This window comes from Rhinolophus ferrumequinum, chromosome 10, assembly GCF_004115265.2.
Source record: "Rhinolophus ferrumequinum isolate MPI-CBG mRhiFer1 chromosome 10, mRhiFer1_v1.p, whole genome shotgun sequence".
Lineage (NCBI taxonomy): Eukaryota > Metazoa > Chordata > Mammalia > Chiroptera > Rhinolophidae > Rhinolophus > Rhinolophus ferrumequinum.
The window spans coordinates 3,592,997-3,614,896 of NC_046293.1; the positions used below are offsets into that span (position 1 = coordinate 3,592,997).

General features: G+C 52.7%; 1 protein-coding gene across 2 annotated transcripts in view; it reads right to left on the bottom strand.

Annotated features, from left to right (window-relative positions):
- The window catches only part of FBLN1 (fibulin 1), a 76,640-nt gene that overhangs the window by 19,374 nt on the left and 35,366 nt on the right, over positions 1-21,900 (bottom strand). Inside the window, exons 11-16 of one of the 2 annotated variants that reach the window (XM_033118135.1) lie at positions 21,467-21,592; positions 18,667-18,786; positions 17,663-17,794; positions 15,802-15,925; positions 3,180-3,322; positions 1,090-1,221 (exon numbers count right to left, since the gene is read on the bottom strand). In XM_033118135.1, coding sequence (XP_032974026.1) covers positions 1,090-1,221; positions 3,180-3,322; positions 15,802-15,925; positions 17,663-17,794; positions 18,667-18,786; positions 21,467-21,592 — 777 coding nt within the window. Of the gene's footprint in view, positions 1-1,089; positions 1,222-3,179; positions 3,323-9,056; positions 9,503-15,801; positions 15,926-17,662; positions 17,795-18,666; positions 18,787-21,466; positions 21,593-21,900 lie in introns of those variants that run through there. The other variant, XM_033118136.1, reaches the window with a different exon arrangement.

Below are 21,900 nucleotides of genomic sequence, written 5' to 3' on the forward strand. Positions count from 1 at the left end.
AGTTTAACAACGGTCGGGTTTGGGGCGTCAGGCATGGGGGTTTTAAGATCCAACAGCGCCACCTAGAGACCATCTTCCAAAACGCTCTGCTGGGTGTTGCGGGGGCAACTGTATAGACTCTGGTTCTGGTCAGGACCTCACAGAATCCAGGGCCTAGGAGACCCCCAAGCCCACTCCTCCCCTCCCCCCTTCACAGTGGGGAAACCGAGGCCCAGGAGAGGACAGAGCCTGGCCCTCAGTGGCTCAGCTGCTTTGAAAATGTTCAGAGTCTAAATCTAAGTCCAAAATGGCAGCTGTGACCATTATCATGCCCCACGAGCTTAAATTCTTCCAAAGGTGACAGTTCAGGGAGGTACTGTGAACCAGTTTCCCAGATTCACCCCTTCTCTCCACCTGGACTCTGCTGCTGCCCTTTCCCCGCCCTCTTCACCTGAAAACTCCTCTCAGCGGCCACCTCCCGTAACTTTCATCTACCCCGTCCCTCCTGTATGCGCCCAAGGCTCTGCATCTTCAGGGGGCAGGCTCCAAAGGGCTCCCCGGTCAGACAGGCTGTGTGCATGTACGTGCCAGGGCGTGGCCGTGGTCCTCTAACAGGCTGCCGCGCGGGAGGGGACCACAACCGGACACGGGCAAGCCCAGGTGAGACCACATTGCAGTCCCGACTCCCTTTTTGTTATTCCTTTTGTTACATCGCAAGAATGACAATCACATCAGCTCCCAGTGAGCCGAGCCCTGGGACGAGTGCTCCACCTGGGCAATCTCGTCTGAAATTCACGGTTGTGAGACGCAGGGATCTAGCGAATCCACCCATTTACAGGTGGGGAGGGAGACTTGGCCCACAGGAGTTGCCCGAGGCCTGGTGGCACAGCTAGGGCGGGTCCCAGGCAGGCTCCACCACCCTAGGCGCTCCCCGTGCTGGAATTCACCGGGAGTTCCAGCAGGGCCCTGAAGAATGGATGGGGTCCGATCTAGGAAGGGGACTCAGATGGGAGCTGGGCTGCTCCAGAGAGGTTTGCCTGCCCAATTAGCACAACAGGCTGGGAGGACAACGGCGTGTCTGAACAGACCTGGAGGTCTTGGGCCACTCACCCACAGTCATGCCGTCCATGTAGCGCTTGAAGATATCGAAGGAGTCCCGCAGGTTCCCTTCTGTTATGTCGAAGATGATGTCAGCATGGTTGGCGGAAAACGTTGGCGTGATGGCTCGCAGAAAGATGATCTCTGCGAGAGCGAAGCACGGCATGGAAAGGGGTGCAGCACTGGGCCCCTGACCCCAGAAATGCACCCTCAGGTAATGAGAGCCCAACAGGAGGGACCCCTGCATGGAGACGCTGGAGGGGTCCTGAGGGGTCCTAGGTCGTAGCCTATCACCCTGCCCTACCAATGGGGAAACTGAGGCCTGGAGCGATTTTGGGCTCCTCCCTGAGGTCATGGAGGTAATCAGTGGCAGTGCCAGCATTGAGAAGTAACTAGTAATCAGCCACGAGTCTTCATGAAGAGGGGAGGACGGGGAAGGGAGATGCAGGAGGGGCCAGAGGGAACGAAAGGCAAGGGAGCAGGCTGGTCTCCTGCCCCACGGTGATACGGGTCAGAGAAAGCCCTTCTCAGGGTTGGCTGGGCAGTTTGGTGGCTGTGTCCATCTCCCAGACCACCTGGTGTGAAGTGGGGCAGCTGCCCTGGGCTGGGAGCACGAGGCCCTGACAACGCCGGCTCTGGGCCATCTAGGGGCGTCCTCTCTCTGGGCCTCATTTTCCTCATCTGTAAAGGGAAGGAGGCAGCCCACCAGTGCCCACTAAGGGTCCTTTCAGTGCCAGAGGTCAAGGTCTGAATCTCCTGGGCCTGAGATGCCAACAGGTGTCTCTAGCCACGTCCAACTCCCTGTAGAACCCACTTAGATCAGCACTGGCCGAGAGGCCACAACCAGCCGTTAGGGTTTTGCAAAGGATTCGTATGTGGTTTGTTGGAACCCGTCATTTTGCACAAGGCAAACACCAGTCAGTGATTTTCTCCATCCCAAGTCTGTGCCACCCTGTAAAGATTCTGCGCCTCCCTGTTTCAAGAGGAACGAGTCAGCGGTTGAGGGCTAGCCACCTGCTCCTTCAGGCGACCACGTCCTTAGGGAGCCTCTCGTGCCCTTGCCACCAACCACAACTAGGTTTCATGTTCTGGCGTGTGCTTCTGCAGGACCCTGTCACGGTGGGTAAACACAGGGTGTACTCATACTGGTGTAACTGCACGTCTTCCCTGAGAGGGTCAGAGTGCTCTTTCTTATCGCTGAGCCCCAGAGCCATGCCCTGAGCTGGACACAGGGGAGACTCAGTCCACATTTGCTGAATGAATCAATCATGGTGAGCTCCTCCAGAGGCCAGGGCCTGCACAGAGGACGGGGGTGGCTGGAGACCACACCAGCCCTGGCATGCTTTGGGGGGCTGCATCCCCCAAAGCAAGGTGTACAGAGTAGCACCCCCATCACAGCCATCTGCCCGACCAGTCTGCCCCTGGCCCCGCCCTAGTGAAAGGGCACTGTGACAGCAGGTCCGCATGGCAGGCCAGGCACCCCCTGCAGGCAGGGGCGGGCACAGCAACACTGTCCCTTGACTACTGGATTCAGTGTAGCCCCTCCAGCTGTCTATCCTTTGGTGTCCAGGGTGATGTTAAAGTCGCAACCCCAAGTTCAGGTTTTCACTTATTCTTTAGCTCGTTTTTGGCCGAGCCTCTACTGCTCCAGCCAGAAAAACCAGGTTTAGTTCCTCAAATGCCCACGTTCCCCACTTACCTCCAGATGTGTTCCGCTCTGCTTGGCACCCTCCTCTCTCCCTGCTCCCTACTTTCACTGGATTACCTCCTACTGCCCAGGCCCCAGCATGGAAGTCACTTCTTCCTGGAGGCCTCCCTGACTCTCCAGCATTTGGCACAGAATCAACACTTAATCACTATTTGCTGAACGATGATTACCCATAAGAAGAGACCCCTGAACTGGGACCCCGGAGGGGGCAGGCAGCACGGTGCCCTGCAGTCTGGGGACACGGAGCTGACGTGGGGTAGAGGTTGGGGAGATCTATACTTCAAATCCCAACCCACATCTCACCCAGAAGTGGCTGCCTCTCAGGGAGCTCTCCCAGACAATGGCCTCCCCTGGGGCCCCACGCCAATTCCGGGCCAGGGGAGGTGTCACTCACCTTCCGGGCGGGTGAACTCTCGGAAGGTGGGCAGTGAGACGACGGTGTGGGAGATGGTGTGTACTGGGTCCAACACGCAGGTGACGTCGTTGGGGCGGCAGGACTTGACGCAGCGGACAGTGTCCGTCTTCTCTTGGCGGAGCCTGAGGGGAGCCAGAACACAAGAGCAGATGAGAAAGTTGGAACCAGCACACCTACAGAGACCGGGGTCTAGAGAGGAGCAGCAGGCGGCCAGGCGGGGAACAGCTGGCTCAGAGACGGCTCCATCAGAGAACTGCAATGGCCTCCACAGCCCGGCTGCTCCGTGGGGATACCTCAGGGCCCTTCCTGCAAACGGGATTGGGACCCAAATGCCAGAGACACACCCCGGTTTCCATCCGCCCACGTTGTGCATAAGCGAGGCTTTGCTATTTGCCAACACTACAGACTGAGCTCCAGTTTCTAGAAGAGCAAAACCCAGGCATCCATTCACTCTCTCGATAAGTGTGTTTTGCGTGCCTGCTGGGTGTCAGGTGCCGGGGACACCAAGGGAGTCCTGCCTCATGGAACCCTCGGTTGGGTGGATCGCACGGGTCATAAATGAGGGGGCATTTATAAAGTGCCCTCTCTGGTACCCAGCAAAGAAGTCACATCTACAGTGTCATGTGACTGGTGGGGAGGAGGGAAAAGAGGCAGTCTGCTTCACGCATTGTGCTAGAAATATTTTTAAAACCTCTTAATCTTAAAACACACATGCAAATAAATGCTACATAAAACAAAGCTACAGTTTGGGTATTATGAGGCAAACACCTTTATAATCACCACTCAGGTTAAGATATACCAGCCACCTGAGGCTCCTTCACGCGCCCCACACCAATTTCAACCCCTTCCTGCACCCCCAAAGTAACCCCTATCTGAAGTCTCCTAGCAATCGCCTACCTGGGTTTCTTTATAGTTTCTGTCACACAAGTGTGCATCTCGGGACACGATCATTTAGATGCGTCCGTTAAAAAGTTTTATGTCTTCTAAGTCCTTTTTCCTCTACAGGTTTTGTCTCCATCCTCTGCATTTCCCACAATTTATCTGCTAAGGAACCAGAAACCTTAGGACTGTAGAACTTCTGACATCTAGACTTGCTGAGTACAGGCGCATGGTGCAGTCTGGCATGTTCCTTCTGTCCTCTGCATTTCCTGCACACTGGCAGCCGATCCAGACGCCTGATCACATGCAGGCCCAGTCCCTTCAGAAAGATGACAATTGGTAGTGTGTTTTCCTTCAGAGGGCACATGGTGTCTGGTCATCTCTTTCTGTGATGTCAGCAGCTGTTGATGCTCAGAGCCGAGACCCACCGATACATCAAGGATTGCAAAGTGCTGATAGGCTGATTCTACCATGTCTTTTTCACTTGTTACTTGGAATACTTCTATAAAATGACACTTTCCCTTATATGCTATCTGGTTACCAGTGGGTATAGTCATAGAGGAAAAGCAACATCCGTGCTTGATTCTTCCCTTGTATTTACCAGTTTTCAGGATAATGAACTAGCTCTCTATCATCATCCAGAGGTATTAATGGGTTTTTAAAATATCAGTATGAACTCAAGGACTTGAACTATTTCATGGATTTCAATGCATCGCAATTATCCTTCGCTGGAGCTCAAGATTGCCCATCTTTGGCCAGAAGCAAAATCAGATTGGCTCCTGAGTTCTTTAGACCTGGACTCAATAGCTTTTGAGAGCTCTCTTGCTGTCTGTTATGACAGGGAGGTACAGCCTCACCTGGTACTTTTACTGCCCCAGCTATTTCTCCAAGAAATCTTGGGTTTGGTTTTTGTTTTGTTTTGTTTTTCTGTGGAAATAGTATTTCAAGACCACAGTCTGGAGAGCAGGAACATTCATTGTTTCTAGGCCTCTGTCAGTGAATATTTTTAAAGATAAAAAATACATCATGAGTGCATACTGGTATTTCCAATTCAAAATAAGGACCACACCGTTGTTTACTTAATCTCTTCTATAGTATGAAGGAATCTTCTTTCTTCCATATCAGAATCTTGGTTCTGATATGAGAACATAGGAGATGATAGAATATCCCATAATTATTTATTTAACTTATTCCATATTCTGACACTGTAGTCTCAGAATAATAATACTAAAATTTCCACCCCTAATTACTTAAATGAATAATGTGGGGGGGTAGGTTCTCTCCATTCTACCTACAAATTTTAAATAGATGTACTATATCTACAGTGTCTGAGCATATAGCAATTCACACTATCTATTTTTTCTTGTAACTCTCATTTAGTTATAGTTCTATGAGTAAGTATGTTTAATGCTTGTATGTTGATCATTTGGCATGTTGAAAATAATTTGTGCCCTTTGTATACAAAGCTAGTTTTGCTGGGTATAAAATCCTGGTATTATATTTTCTTGAGCGTCCTAATCATTCATTTTCTTCTGGTATAAATCTTGCTGTGAAAAAGTCCGATGATAATATAATTTTTTTCCCTTAGAAGCCACTTGCCATTTTTGCATGATGCCCATAGTTTGTTTTCTCTTTAAAGTCCAATTTTACTAGACTATGTCTTGTGTTGGTTGCTCTGAGTAGATATGTTCAGTTATGTTGTTGTTCTTTCAATATGGAATTTCAAATCCTTTTTTTAAATTTCTGTAGAGTTTCTTGAGTTATCATTTTTAGTGTTTATTTCCCCCCTCTTTTTGGGGTTAGTTCTTCAGAGGTTTCTGTTACCTGTATGTTGGATCTTATTTGCCTGTCTTCAATATCTGTCACTTTCTCTTCATCTCTTTTGTTATTTTTCATCTGTTATTTTTTTAATTTATAAATTTTTTCTTCTTTTCAGTTTCTCTTTTTCTTAAGTAGTTATTTCTGAAATTGCCTTTTGCTTTCATTTTAAATTATTTCCTGAGTTCCATCACTTCATTTCTCAGTTTTTCCTATTTCTTTTCCCCAAAGGGGAAAAAATAAATTATGTCATATAAAATCATACAAGATGTTTATGCATAATCTTGGCTCCTGAGTTTTTCCTAATGCTGACTTACATTGTCCTTCTATTTTTTATCATTTTCTTATAGGTTTTATTTTGTTTTGATACAGGTTACAATTTTGATCTAGTCTGTGAGCATATCTCTCTGGTGTACTTTCATTACCCAGAGGGACGTCATTCTGTTTTTACTATGCTTTTGTCTTATAAAAATTTTGTATGAGATTTAACCTTGATAGTTTTTGGTTGAATATTTTGATGTGAAACTAGTTTTCTTGAAATCTAAGTTAGAGGTATGGTTCACAGTGGTTTTTCTGACTTCCCAGAGCTCCCTCTTCTGTTGTTTTTGGCAGCTTGCTTTCTGATATTCCTCTACATTACCTGGACCTTCTTTCTCCATCATTCCTGTTGTTTCATTCCTACTCAGTTTTCTGCTTCATTTTCAGCAATTTTTTTCCCACAGTGTGAGATCCTGACCTTAAGGGAAGTTTGGTGGCTCAGTTTCAAGACTCCCTAGGGGCCAGGTTGCTCCATCCTTCAATCCTTCCATGAGCCCCCTGTACACACTGGCCACTGGGATGAGCAAAATGCCTCCCAGTCTCAGCTGCTGTGCCCAAATTGGTCTATTGGACTTTGTAGGGAAAACCTAAGGATTCTTTTGGGGTCTCCCACTCCTTTCTCCTGCCTGGATGCCAATACCATGCGTGTGGGCATGAACTGTATTTAGGGGTTCCTGGGGATACATCCTCACCTTTACTTGTAAATTTTTTCTATGGACTTTAAAAATGTCTTATCTAGTTGTTCTGTGTGTTTTGGTTGAGATCCAGAGAGCTTCAGAAACTATGTGCTGCATCTTCTCATCTTCCCGGATTCTCTACACTAGACATTGTACACACATCTCATTTCATCCTCACAGCTCTTTCCTCTGCACCACACTGCCTCCTTCTTTAGCTAATAAAATATCCTGTTTTGTACTTGGGAATTACAGAGCTTGCATCCAGGGCTTTCTGAGATGAGGCTAGAGTAATAACGTAACCAGCATGGACTAATTCCAGTAATTCTGCCCTCTGCACAGCATTTGAGGCAGCTGGGGCAAGGCTTCAGAGCGCAGACCCCGGAGCCAGCCTGCCTGGGTTTGAATCCCGGCCCCACCTGATACCAGCTGTGGGACTTGGGACAAGTTACTTAAGCTTCCATGTCTTCACTGTGGAATGGGGATCACACCAGTACTTTAATCACGAGGCCACTGTGAGGATTCGTTAAGTGATTGTGACAGTCCTGGTCCACAGAAGAAGTACACAAGGGTTAGCTGTGGCCATTAGAATCATCATCATTATAGTAACGATAATCGCGATTATTATCATTTCCCCTTGGGAGCTTCTCCCCTTGGGAGAAGTGATGGCAGCTGTACATATCAGTGACCTTGGATACATCCAAACCCTCTAAACCTTCACTCCACATTTAAATCGAGATCCAAATGAACACTCAAATACCTTCTAATGAGTAAACACACCAACTCATATTGATTGCCTGCCATATACCAGACATGGCGTCAGGTGTAATTTCATGTTATCTCCAAAATAATCCATGGACAAAGCACCTACTGTGTGCTAGGCACCTTGCTAGGAGCTAGGGACATGCACTGAATGAGACAGACTTGGTCCCTGCCTCCACGGAGTTTTCTCCGTGGGGTGATGGTGGGAAAGACAAATGAAAACCACAGGTAAATGGGAACTGCAAAGTGTGATACTAAGCATCAAGAAGGAAGTGCTATGAGTAAATTGGACAGAAGAAACATAAACCCAAGGTATCAAGGAAGGCCTCTCTGAGAAAAGAACACTTAAGCTGAAGTTTAACCAACATTCAGGCCAAGGGTGCAAAGCAGGTACAAAGGGCCTGAGGCAGCAAAGAGCCTGTCACTGTGGCCCAAAGGAAGTGAGCAAGGGAGAACAATATGAGCTCGGGTTGGAAATGGACTAAATTATGCAACATGGCCTTGAAAGCCATGTTGGGAACTTGTGACAGTGGCTTGGCTGGAATCATGGTGGAGATGGAGAGAAGCAGGTGGGTCACAGTCCACATTGGAGGTATCGTGACAGAACGGAATAGCCAGAGCTGTGGAGTCAGCAAACTGAGGTTAAAACAGGGGCTGTGTTATCTTGGACTCACCCTCTCTGAGTCTCTATGAAGAGGATACACCTGCCCCAGAGGACGGGCGGCAATGCACACACGGGACCTGGTTCTCATGAGCAGCACACTGTGCCATCCCTCTGCCACCTCCCGGCATGGGACCAGCATCCTCAGTGGATGCACTGACCTCACTTAGACAAGAGCTGCTGCAATTGTGTTCAGTGTTTTTCCACCACAAGGTTGGGCTTCTCGTCAAGACAAACAGAAAAGGGAGGCTTGAATCTCTGGTTAGAGCTTTTGTGCTTCCGTGAGATGCTCAGCTCCAAGCCATATAGCAAGGAAACCAAGCTGGAACCAGAAGCCCGGCTCTGCCACAAACGGGCCGTGTAACCTTGGCCAAGGCCCTCCCCCTTCTCAGGGCCTCAGTTTCCACATTTGTAAAATGAGAGGGGCTGGAGCTCACTAATCTCTGAGGGCCCTTCTCAAACATCACCTTGTCCTCTGGGCTCAACATAAAATGGAGAAGAGAGAAATCATCTGAAATGGTAGACCCAGGCCTCGTTCTCCCCTTGCCTGGAGTCCCTGGTGTTATGTACAGTGACTTCTATTGACAGACACTCCCAGGCACATACTCCCTTACGGAAAACACCCCTCGGTCATCGGTCACCCCCTGGAGGCACCAGGCAGTAGCAAGTGCAGCTCACCCCAGGGTGACAAGCAGCGGATACTCCCAACCACGCCAAATAAAACCAAGGCACGGGAGGCATGTGGTATGGGATCGCCTGCTACACTTTATTAAAATCCCGGCGAAGAGGGTTAGGAAAGCAACAAGAGGGAGCCCCCACAGCCCAAAGCAAGTGCTCAGAGCTCTGCGGATACAAAGATGAAAAGCTTGGCCACAAAGGAGCTGACGGTGCCGTGGCGATAGAGGTCCATCTTGATAGTCAGGAGCAAGTCCCTGGGCTCAGGGACGGGCTTGGTGAGGGCCACCACCCCACTGTGGTGGTTCACCTTCCGGGTGCTGAAAAAGCCCTCCTCATTGCCGCTGGTGATGGCCAGCTGCATGCTGTCCCCGGGGACGGCACTGGAGGGGCCCATGCGGAAAACCACGGCGGGCACTTGGATGTTGGTGGGGAAAGAGAGGTGGTAGTAGGTTATTCTCAGAGGCAGCTTGTGGCACTCCTGATTCTCATGGCAAGGCAAGCGCTCACAGCGGCTGCAAGAAAAGTGGACAGAGAGACAAGAAGAGGGTTAGGGCAAATTCAGCAAGCGGAGGAACAACAGAGCACAGGGCAAGCGCGGGCTCACTGTGCAGGGCCTCCCGCCGCCCCTCTGGCCAATTCAGTCCATGGGAAGAGCACCCCTCACTCACCTGTGGGAGGTGCCGTGGACCTCCGGGCTGCCGACTCAGGCACTAGCCTCTTCCAACACCCTCAGGGGGCACTGGGTGGCTGGGGTCAAGGGTTGCGCCCGGAGTGAGGTGTGTCCCCTTCTCACTGGCAGAGCCCCACCCCGGGCCACACTCACCAGGCACACCCTGCCCTCTGAGTGTCATCCAGGCTCCTGGCCCCTGGCCCATCAGCGGTCAGGGCTACACAGGGCTCTTGGGTGGGTTGTAGAGATGACCCTAGAAGTGACCATCTCCGCTACTAGCAGTGATGGCTGCTGCCATTTATCAAGTGCTTGGCTATTTGTCACCATGCATTCTCTAGTGTGATCACGGCAACTGCACTGTGAGGGTGGGATGAGTGCCATTTTTCAGATGAGGAAACTGAGGCTGAAAGAGTCGATGGCCTTTCCAAGGTCACAGACAGAGGAAGCCAGATTTGTGCTCGGGTCGTGAGGACTGTTCCCCATCCCCTCTCACTAGGCCTTATGCTCCAGGCCCAGGTTCCGGTCTGTGCCCACAGGGCCAGCCAGAGCTTGGAATGGAGATGGAGACAGGTTCCAACTTCCTATGACAGAATGGAAGCAGGTTTTAATTTCCGTTATAGTCATTTCCTGTGACAGGATGGTGACAGGTTCTAGCTTTCTGTGATGGAGATGGAGACAGGTTCTAACTTCCTGTTATAGATTCTAACTTCCTGTGGCAGAACGGTGATAGCTCCTAACTGCCTGCAAGAGGATGGGGACAGGGACTATCCTCTGCCACCTGAACATCAGGCCCATCACACTATGAAGACAGCTGCCGTAGGAAGGAGAGCCAAGGTGCAGCGCCCCGTGGGACTTGGCAGAGCATGGAAGGTCCGCCATCTGGACTGTGCTTGGATTCTCCAGTCGGCGCATCTACTCTTCTAGTCTCCCTTTCAGCTTTTTAAGTTTCCATGCCTCCGGTTGGGTTACTTGGACTTATTTTACACTGGCATTGGTGAGAGTGGTCTCTTTTTACATCCTATTTCCAGGCTCTTCATCAGGACTGATAACAATCCTTTCCTTTGCTTGACCATGGACCATTCTGAGCTCTTAGAAAGAACAGCCCTGGGGATGGGCTCTGTGGTACTAAAGGCATCTGAGGGTCAGGAACACTGAAGAAGGGAGTCATGTGTGAGAGGGGCCCAAAGGCCGCAGGGAGGAGAGGTAAGAAAGAAGGTAGGCATGGGTGCTGCTGAGGGGCGGCCCAAGGCCCGAAACCCAGGTCAGGGCAAATGGGAGTGCTCCAGGTGATCTGGGAGACTCTGAGGGATGGTGTCCAGCGTCATGCTGGTCCATCCAAGTTTCTCCGTCCACCTGCTCACTTCACTGACCCATATCGTTCTCCTTATTCTACTGATGGGAAGACAGAAGCTCAGTGAGTCCATGACTTCACACACACACACACACACACACACACACACACACACACACACACTCACACACACACATACACACAGAGCTGCTTTAGGAAAGGCCTTGTGGGTCTGGCCAGCAGGTGGCGCTAGAGTCTCTCTCTGTGAGTTAAGCTTTCCCACTTTCGTGTGGCCAGTCCCTTGTCCAAGGACAGGGTTGTGATTTGTCACATGGAAGCATTATCCCAGCATGTGTGGAAGGCAGGGAATGTAAGGTGTGTGTGATGTTCTGGTATACCTCCCACAGCCATCGCACACAAAAGAGACGGACGTGCCTTCCTGCTCGATGGTCTCCACACTCCCAGCCCACAGAGCCCCCCACGCCCTTCCTCCCACAAGGCACTTCTGTGCCTGGCTCCGTCTAGACCACTCGCTTCCCAAGCGCAGGCCTGTGGCTCCAATACCCGGCATGGGCTCAACACCTACTACGTGTTTAGTAAATGTGTACAAATAAATATGGCCCTGATTTTCCTGATCAGTTTCCACTGCTCTACCCTAGACTTCTTGAAACACCCCAGAAAATAGAATTACTGTGTCTGGCAAACGGTCAGACTGGGAATGGCCCAAAAGTCTCTGTCAGCCGGTATATCTAGACTGAGGAAGGGTTGCTGTCACTGCATCTATCACAGAGCAGAGGAGGGTCAGGCCCCTGGGACCCAGGCTTTGGTTTCCATCTCATCAAGCACAAGAGAAAAATGTGCCTCGATTTTCAGTTCAACAAATTTGATCAGAACACGCCAAATTCCGTGAAAATGTAATTCCTGAAAGCTACCATATACCAGAGAACAAAGGTGTCAAGGCCCAGTCCCTCCTTCTGAGACACATGGCCGCTCTGGCCACCTGCAGGCTGTCTGATACTTGCAGTCGTCTCTGGCTTTCATGCTCTTGCCATTCTGGAGACAAGCCCCAGACACGGGCCAGGGTAGGACTAACCCCCTCTGTCTACCCGCATTACATCCTCAGGCTGAGAGCTGTCTCAACCGAGTCTGCCCTGCTTCGCTCTGGCTTCCAAGACCACGAGTCTCAGGGGTCGGCCCTGCTGGAGGGATAAAGAGAATGTTTTCAGTCCGATCCCAGGCTCTGGGACATTTTGAACATTCGTCCTGCGGGCAGGGGGGAACTGTGTGGTCAGAATCTTAACAGCCTGTTGGTCCGCGAGGCCCAGCACTGTGTCTTGTGGCCCAGCCTGCTGGGTCGTGCTCTAGTTCCCACCCCTCAGCCACCACGGACACTGCCCAGAAGGAGACTGTGTGGTGAGACAGAGAAGGCTAAAAGCCCAGAGAGAGCGAGAGAGAGCAAGAAACCATTTTAAACCTTGCCTGTCAAGGCTCCTGGAACAAGCCGGTCTTGCTGGATATGAACCACAGAAGTACTGACCACCGGGTCCTTTCTAAGACAGCTCTTTCAGATTTTACAAATTATTTTCCAAAAGGCATATAATAAATTCTTTAAGAGGGTGTTTGAGGAGGAAGGAAATGGGCTGTAAAATAGAAAATTCCAGGCTGAGGAATTAGCAGGGCTGGGAAGGTTGACTCTCCCCATCTGAGGCTCCGGCCTGCATCCTGCTCGTGTCGGTTTATGTGACTTGCCGATGACTTAGCCCTACGCTCACACTAAGTTGTTGGTGCTCCTGTGGTCCCAGAGGAACTCCCCTGACTGGGAGGGGACAGCCAGGATAAGACGCCCCATGGCCCCTCCATGTGGGATTCCAGGCCTGGCCCACACTTCCTACACACGATGCTGAGCTCCCGGCGGGTCCATGATTCCCCAACAGTGGTCAAAAAAGCAGAAAACTGTAACCAGACAGATTCCTGTGAGTGGCAGTGGTGTCCCCAGGACCACAGAGGTCTTCAGGAGCCATGTCTCGTGTTCCCATCGGAGGGCTGAGGGACTCGGCCGATCCCAGTCAGCACACAGCAGGTTAAGAGGTGCAGTTCCCCTTACGGACCTCTGTGTCCTGACTGGCTGTGTCCTGAGAGGAGCACAGGATGGCTTATAATCACCCTCCTCACCACCGTTTTCTACGCACCAATGCTGGCACTGGTTGGGCACCTGGAGCTCGTTACTGCCAATTGTCACTCGTTAAGGCCTTGCCAAGCAGGTATTACAGATGCAGAAAGGGCCCCTGGGTGACCAAGAGACTGACACGAGGTCATGGCACCAAGGAACAGGGGAGCCATCGTACTGGCAGTAACATATGCCTTGGGGTGCCCACCCACACACCCCATCAAAGCTGAACCCAGAACAAAGTTTATGGAATGGCTCTGTCTCACAGTCACAGGTTACCCTGTAGGAATCCGGGAGGGTGACATCCTCACCCCCCGTAGAGCTAAGGGCATGGAGGTTCTGAGACGCTCACAGGACCAATTCAAGGTCAAGGTCAAGGAACCTGGAATGCACTGAGCTGGGAGGCAAACCCAAGCGAGCCTAACTCCATAGCCAGGATCTTTTCTGGATGCCTCAGCACTTCAGCATCCCCATGAGGTGAGAACAGTCATGGGGGCATAACAGGGGTAGGGGTGCGGGGTGGCACTCGGCTTGCCTGGCCCTGCTCAGGTCAGCACCCCCAGCTCTGGGCGCACTCCTCTCCCAGCTCCATTCTCCACCCAGCCTCTGCTCAGGCCACTGGGTGGCACTAGCGAGCAGGAATAGGCATTAATGCGGCAGCCATCCTGCCTGGAGGCGCCTTTTGGAGCCTCATGCTGCCCCTTGCCTTCACTGCCGGGAGGTGCCCACTTCCTGCCCTTACTTATGAAGCACGACGAGCCCTGTCTTCATCACCCCCGGGGGACAGGCTGATGACCCCATGGGATGGGGACAGATCAGGAGTCGGAGCATCGACCCCTCAGTGACTGCTGTGCTGTTGCTTGGGTGACACCCCACGTCATTACTGGGAACTCCTTCCTTCCCATTTAATGTGTGTCTACACCCCTGCTGCCGTCCCACCCCCCACTCCCTCCCTCTCTGCCTAAGTCAGTTCCTCCTTCCCCCTTCATCCAAGCAGCGCCTACTCCAGGCACCCCCTACCCCCACCCCAACCACATGGGGGGCCATCCTTGGTCTCAGCACCTCTGCACTCTGTAGCCATGGCTGGCTTTTGCACATGCTCTTAGTGGGCAGCCTTTGCAAGCCCACTATCTGCCCAGGTGTCTGCACACAGTAGGCCCACAGTGAACATTCCGCATATGAGTTAAGTGAATTTCTCCAGCACTGAGGCGTCCAGAGTGCATGCCAACATGACGGGGACGAGGTGGTCTGCAGATTCCAGCAGCAACCTCAACGAGCAATGCCAACCTGCTCACCCTTGGGCTGAGCAGGTATGAAGACCCCGCACAGGGCAGCCTCCCCCGCTTCTGCTTTCATAGCTGTGTGTGAGTTAGAGGTCGACCTCAAACAGCCTTTCTTCCAGTATCCTCAAACCCAGACGTGGACAAAGCTCTGGGAGCGAGGGGCCTTACAATGACAAATGGCAGCACAGCCTCAAAATGAGGACAGGGAACTTTGTTACCAGCTCAGAGGAGCGCCTTCACTGCCCGCTGGGCCACTGCATAACCCACAAGCTCTTTCGAATACCGTGCACTCACAAACCCAGTTCTCAAGTGGCTTTTCCCTAGCCGGGGCTCAGGAAAGAAGCAAAGTATTGGTTTTTCAAGCAGACAAAACACATGCTGGGGGAACAGAGCTGGCCTGGAGGCAGTGGTGAGGCTGGTGGACGAGCGCCCGAGGCTGAGGGAACAAGGGTGGCTGGGAAACTGGGGCTGTCTGGGCATCTCCTGCTCCGGGTTTCGCAAACCTGGAGGCCGGGCCAGAACCTGGAGCCAGGGCTCTCAGGCTGAGCAACTGGACCCTGGGGCCTGGTGCACCATCCAAGTCTCTGACCGTCTGGCAGGAGGAACAGTTCAAGGTCAAGAGGCCAAGCCACACAGTCTGCCTGGCTGTGTGCTGGCTTTGAGCATTTCCAGGGGCTAGAGGGGGGAGGGATCAGGTGTCCACGCTCCTGAGATGGGCTTGCAGCATGAAGCTTTTCCTGAAATGACTGACAGTGGCACTGAATGAGTTTCCAAATAAAACTAGGGGTGAGATGGTGTGTGGTGAGTCCAGAGGGTTCTCACTACTGCCTGAGGGAGGGGCTCCTCCACACCCCAGCAGACATCCCGGTGGCCTAAGAGTGAATGAGCTTCCAATGACGTGTGGACACACAGCTTCAAACTGAGGACACGGAATCTTCCGTGCTATTCCCACAAACTCACTGGTTGGACAGAATCTGGCTTTCAGGTGGGTTCACCTAATACTGATGTCCCAACAAGTCACGTCGGCCCACCTGGAGTCATGGTTACTGCCACGAGTCAGAGCACGTCTGACATCTGTGTCTCACAAATGAGGAAACTGAGGCCCAGAGAGCTGTCCCCTGTGCAAGGTTCACCCTGGGTAATGAGAGGGCTGAGGTTTCTGCCGGGTTCCACACACAGGCTGACCTGAGAGCAGGCCCGCCGACTTTTAGCTCATTTGAAGTCACTACCTTGGTTTCTGAGACCACCCTTGCTGGCATTTAGGGGTCTGAGAACCAGGGGTCCTCAAGTTTCCTCAGACCCCCATGGGAGGTCACAGCTCATTAACCACCTGCCCAGGCTGGGAGCCAGACCCCCAGGAAGGCCGACACAGACAGACAACCGCGGGCCGAAGGACTTACGTGTCTGCAGAGCGGCGGTAGTTCTCCGGGCAATCAAAGGCCAGGCAGCGGAAGCCGCCCTGGATGTTGAAGCAGGTCTCGTTGATGGAGCAGTTGTGGATGCCGGTCACACACTCGTCAATGTCTGCGAGAGACCGCCCCCCCAGGCAGCACGGTGAAGGCCGAGGCCACCCGAGCAGCCCCCACCCACAAACAGGGTTGCTCAGGCCTCCCACCAGGATCTTGCCATCCTTGCCCTCTGTTGGCTGCTCTCTGGAGCAGTGTCCTGTGCCAGCTCTTTTATTTATAGTACGTTTATATTTATAGAGTTTTCCCTTATTTTTCACAATCCCTGGAATGGGCATGACAGTTACAACAGCCAGCATTCGGATGGGCCTGGAAGTGCTTTGCAGAATCCTCTCCATTCTCCTAATAATGCAGCGAGGCAAGTGCTGTATTATCCTCATTTTAGGGAGGAGCTCGGAGGTTCAGTGACACGCCTAAGGACACGCATTTTGTAAGTGGTGGAGCTGAGCTTTGAACCCAGGCCGGCTGGCACCAATGTCTGTGCTCTAATCAGCCAGCACCTCTCCACGGCTCACTTCACGTGTGACTCGTAACATCCTAACAAGGAAGGAGCAGAGGCTATAAGCCCCATGGTACAGATGAGCAAACCGAGGCTTAATGGGATTCTACGTCGTGCCCAGTGTCCAAGGTCGGTGATATCTGGGCTGAGCCCTGGACATGTGGAGCCGTCCCCAGGAGATATCTGTTAAGAGGTGCCAAATGCTTGACCTTGGTGGCAAAAACAACACTGCGAATCTCAAAGCCCAGGCTCAGGAATGTGTTTTTGCTATGTCTGGCAGGACCCCAGGCTGTGGTGAGGGAGCCAGGCCAAGAGCCAGAAAGTCATCTGCTCCATCAGAAATGCGAAAATAGAGCGACTGCCACCCAGAGCTCCAGAGCAAGGGGCCAGCTGAGTGGGTCCCTCCCAGGAAACGCCACAGCTGCTGCCTTGGATCAAAGTCACCTTCTTCATGACCAGAAATGACATCTGCAGAACCTGGGGACTTAAGCCTCTGGGTTACCAGACCCCTGAGGGGTTCATGAGGAAGGGGCTGGGCAGACCCCACTAGATTCAGCTTCTGGGCCTGTTCCCCGAGGTGAGGCAAAGTTTCCACTCCAGAATCGTTCATTCACAAATATCTAGTCAGCACCCCCTCTGTTACTCAAAGGACAGTTATGGGTCGCAGGATGACCCCTAGAGTGTTCTTAGATATGGGAGCTGAGTGGTCCCCCTAATTTAGCCCATGCTGGAGCTGGCCCCATCCCCCAGCACCAGTGGAACCCTCACAGCCATAGTGTCCATAGATACAGAGATCCTGGTTGTCACACAACCCTCCTCTGGCCTGGGCACAGAGGCCTGGCACAGAGGCCTCTGCCATCTGCTCACTGCCCTTAACGCCTGGCAGGGTCTGGCCCACAGCAAGGGTTTGTTGAATGACAATGAAAGGCTGAACAAATGGCACTGCTGTGGACTGGGGTCTTCAGGGCACCGACTTCTCATTTCCTCCCTGGTAGGCATCTTCCTAAAGACTGTTCCAGGCCCCTCGGGGATGCCGAGGGCAGCAAAGGAGAGCTCAGAACCCCTGAAGACAGGTTTGCTGGTGGTGGGGACAGGTGTGAGAGACCAGGGTGTATGCGGAACCCCACGTCTCAGATACAGAGGCCTCCCTCACCCTTCCCAAATGCACCCTACCTGTGAGGTGGCCCCTTAGTCAGGGAAGCACATCCTCCCAGCTGGGGACTGCCTGGCCTCAGCCCCCTGACACTGCAGAGCCCCAAGTACGGCCTGTGTGACCTGGGGAGTTCCACCACTCACCTTGGCAGTTGCGGCCATTGGGGGCCAGCCTGTATCCAGTTGGAGGACAGCTGCACTGGAAGCTTCCAGGGATATTGACACAGCGGTAGGAGCAGATGTGGCCCCCGGTGGGCAGGGCACACTCGTCGATGTCTGCGATGGCAAATCCCACCCTCAGCATCCTGTGTGCACCCTGGCCAGGCCACGTCACCCCAGTGGGCCGGGCTGGGGCCTGGGAGGGTAGCCACCCAGGGCCAGCTGGACACAGGAGGCCTCCAAGTGCTGGGGCTGGGGCAGCCTCAGAGACTATCACATCAGAAGGGAAAACAGGCCCAGAGAGGGTAGGACCTAGCCTAGGGCCACACAGCAAGTTCATGGTGTGAAGTGTGTATATGTGGGGGCAGGAGGCAGAACGGGGGCTGAGCAGAGGGGATAGGCCAAGGGCTTCAGAATGAGACCCAGGACAGGTGCCCAAGGACTTCAGAATGACACGCAGGACACGTGCAAGCCCATCCTAATGCTTATTATAATTGAGCTAATAAAAAATACCCCTTTCGTGCAAATTGTAATAATCTTAACGATTGCCCTTTAAGCACCTTGCTGTGCCAGGCACTGTAGGAAGAAGCCCTCTGAGTCATCACCCGGTTTCATCCTCTGACACCTGGTAAGCCTGGGGTGAACCCTTGTGTTACAGGGGCGGAGGGCCCAGGCTGGGCGAGGGGCTTCCAAAAGGTCAGAGGCAGAGCTGCGAGTCAGGGACGTGGGTGGCCACCCTCACCCGAGTCACACGCCACCGCCAAGCCCCGCTCAGGGTCCCTGCACACATGGCCATCACCACTGTCACGTGTTTATCAAACAAACATCTGGTGAGTGGCTTTGCTCCTTTGCAAACCTCACTATCAATGGTGGGTAAAGTGCACCCACATAAATCTCAGTTAGAGGGAAAAAACAAACCACCCGCCAGCCTGAAAGGGCGCTAAGCAGGAGGGGGCGGAGGGTGCGCTCCCGCCAGCGGGCGTCCTCACCTTCGCAAGTGACCCCATCCACGTCACTGAGCTGGTATCCTCGGCGGCAGTAACACTGGTAGGAGCCGTAGACGTTGGCACACTCCTGGCTACAGGGGCTGCTGTCGCACTCATTTACGTCTGAAAGAGAGGGTCCCCGGGGGGGTCACTACTCGGAGCCGAGCCCCACATCCGTGGCATGACAGTGAACACAGCACCTCCCTCAAGTGACGCACACAGAGAGGCGGAGGTGCCGGAGTGCGGGGCTGGGGACCCATGTGGGGTCTCCCCCAGGGACAGAGGTTCTCCCTCCAGCCCCCCATGACTGATGGACCTAGAATCTCTCCATCCCCACCACTGCCTGCCTCACGCTGCACCATCTCCCATAGGACAACAGTAACAGCCTCCAGCCTCAGCTCCTTCCAACCCAGCCGCCACCACCACCAAGGTCCCAGAGTCAGTTCTAGTTCTCAAATGGAAATCTGATCATGTCCTCCCCACTTTACCTCCCAGACGATGTCCTCTGCAGATGAGGGTAGCCCTGCATGACCCAGTTAATATGCCAATACCTAATCCTCCAATGCTCAGAACTCACCAGGCCACTCAGCAACTCTGGGCTCCTGTCATCTATTCCCTTTGGTGAGGGCAGCGATGGGCACATATCCGGCCCTCTACTTGTTTTTGCAAATAAAGTTTTATTGGCACACAGCCATGCTCATTCATTTACCTCAGTCTATAGCTGCTTTTGCCCTACAATGACAGAGTTGAGTGGTTGCAAGAGACTGTGGCTGACGAGGCCTAAAATATTTACTATGTGGCTCTTAAAAAAAAAAAAGTTTGCCAACCTCTGACCTACAAGTCTCTTTCTCTTATCAGTCTTTACTGCTAATTCTTAGCAGGGCAGGAGGGGTGAGCAGCTAAGCACATCCAATAGCCTCTCACCCTACGTGTCATCCTTGCAGACCCACATGGCCAGTCTGGCTGCACCTGTTCACCTGCTCACCTCTACCCAGTGTGGTTCCTCGTCACCTCCCAGCGACACTCCCTGAAGGCAGGAACCATGTTCTTACTGCACACTTTGATGGGGAAGGGTTCTTTATAAATGTTTAGTGAGCTAATATGGCAAGGCTGGCCAGGCCCGGGTTTTGTATCCACAACATTGCTCACTAACGTAGATACGAATGTCTACTTTTCAGTCATTTAGAGGTGACCAGGGACAGCACAAGCCATGAATGACAACAACAATGATACCAGCCGTCTCCATACTGCCAGCACTCCATCTCACACCGGGCATATGATAAGCGCTTCACCTGCTTCATCTTGTCTCATCCTGATGACCCTCTACAAGGCGGGTCCTAATACCCCCATTTTACAGATGAGGACACTGAGTCCTAGAAACACTGAGTTATTTCTTCAAGGCCATAAAATAGCAGAGCTGGAATGTGCACCCATGCCCGAGGGCCCCTACACATGAATCTTGCTCCTTGCCAATATACATGAGATGGGTATGGTTCTTGGGGATCAATCCCAGAATTTCAGGGGACACCTAGGACCCAGGAGTCTGTTATACTGTCCATCCTCCAGGTAGAGAATGATGTCTACTGGGGCACATTCTGGCAGATCGGACTTATGTGATCACATCCTTCTTAATCCAGAATTTTAAGGCCTGCCATGTCTTCAGTCTGACTCCACCAGCTCTGCCCTGGGCATTGTACTGCACACAGTAGGGCTTGATGGGCAATGTGGGGGATCCCCAACGGCTGTCAAAGTTCTCAACTTCAGCTGACTTCAGAACCTAATCCCTGTAGAAGATGTGATATCTGCTGAGCCAAACCCTGTGCTAAATACACTGCTCACGGCATCTTGGTCCCTCCCATCACAGGTCAGTGTCGTCTTAGAACTGAAGACTCTCGGCATCAATGACTGCGTCCAACCCCCACCCTGCACACTACACTAAGGGACCTGAGCAGACTTTAGCACGGCTGCTATTGGCCCGAGACTGTGTCCCTAGGATGACGACCCCAGCCCCCTTTAAATGCCTGCCTGAGAAAGTGCACAGCTGCCAAAAGCATTTCCTGTGTGTGCCATCCAACACCGGACTGCAGGCCCTCACTTCCCTTTCTCTGAGAAACATTTCCTTTAGAAAACTCGCAAATGGGAGTCCTTGCCCTGTCCCTTTGAAATGTACCTCCTACAACCCAGGACCATCCACCTCAAGGACTGGGAAACATGCCTTTGAAATGTCATCCTCAAGAAGGGCAGGCCCCTACCTCCCAGTCTCTGCCAGAGGGTAGGAGCCAATCAGCAGGCACAGCTGGCTTCATCACAAGGACCACTTCCCTCACTGTCCGTCAGTGCTTTTCCTGGGTATGACCCAGCATTTCCAAAGCCCCTTTTGTTTTGGTGGAGTTGAGACTAATTTACAGTGAGGTCTCCCTCCCCTACTGCAGCACTGTAAATAAAATCTGTCTTACCGCTGTAAACGAGTGTCCCGCTTTTGTTGCTCTTTGACATATCAACCCCATTTCCCCCATGAGGCCACCGAGGCAGGTGAGGGTGGCCACTCCCTAAGGTCACGTGAACAAGTGATGGGTCTGAGGCCGCCAGGTCCTGCAAGCTCAGCCAAACCTCCGCCAGCTTGTTAACTCCACATGCGTGGCCTTGGAGGGCAGGTGCTAGCAGCCCCTCCAGGGCCCAGGAGACATCGGGGGAGCAGTCAGCTCTGACAAGCAACCTTTGGTAGGCATTTCCCACCGCAAACATGTCATTTAATATGAATGTGTGCCGGTCCCAGCTGGGCTGCCCTGGCCCTGCTCCTCACCTTCACACGACCGGCCGTCAGCCGAGAGCCGGAAGCCCGCAGTGCAACTGCAGTAGTAGGAGCCTGGCGTGTTCTCGCACTTGTGGCCACACAGGCGCCCGGGGTAACGCCGACACTCGTTGACGTCTAAAACGGAGCAGGCGGACAACTCAGGGACAGCGTCCTCTCCTGGCAGCACCACACTCCGCCCCCCCCTGCATGGTTTCAGCCTCATTTCTCAGAGGCAAAGTGACTTGTCTCCAAAACAGGGCAAGTCAGTGGGGGAGTTGGGGCCACACTGGGCCAGCCTCATGTTCCTTGCACGACGGCACGTCTGATGCTCCACCCCAGAGCCCCAAGGGAGGGTTCATGGGATCTGACCAAGGGGCCCTGGGGGTGGGTGGGGCAGGTCCCAGCCTACCCTGAACACCCTGGTTTGTGGATGGCAGGCGCCA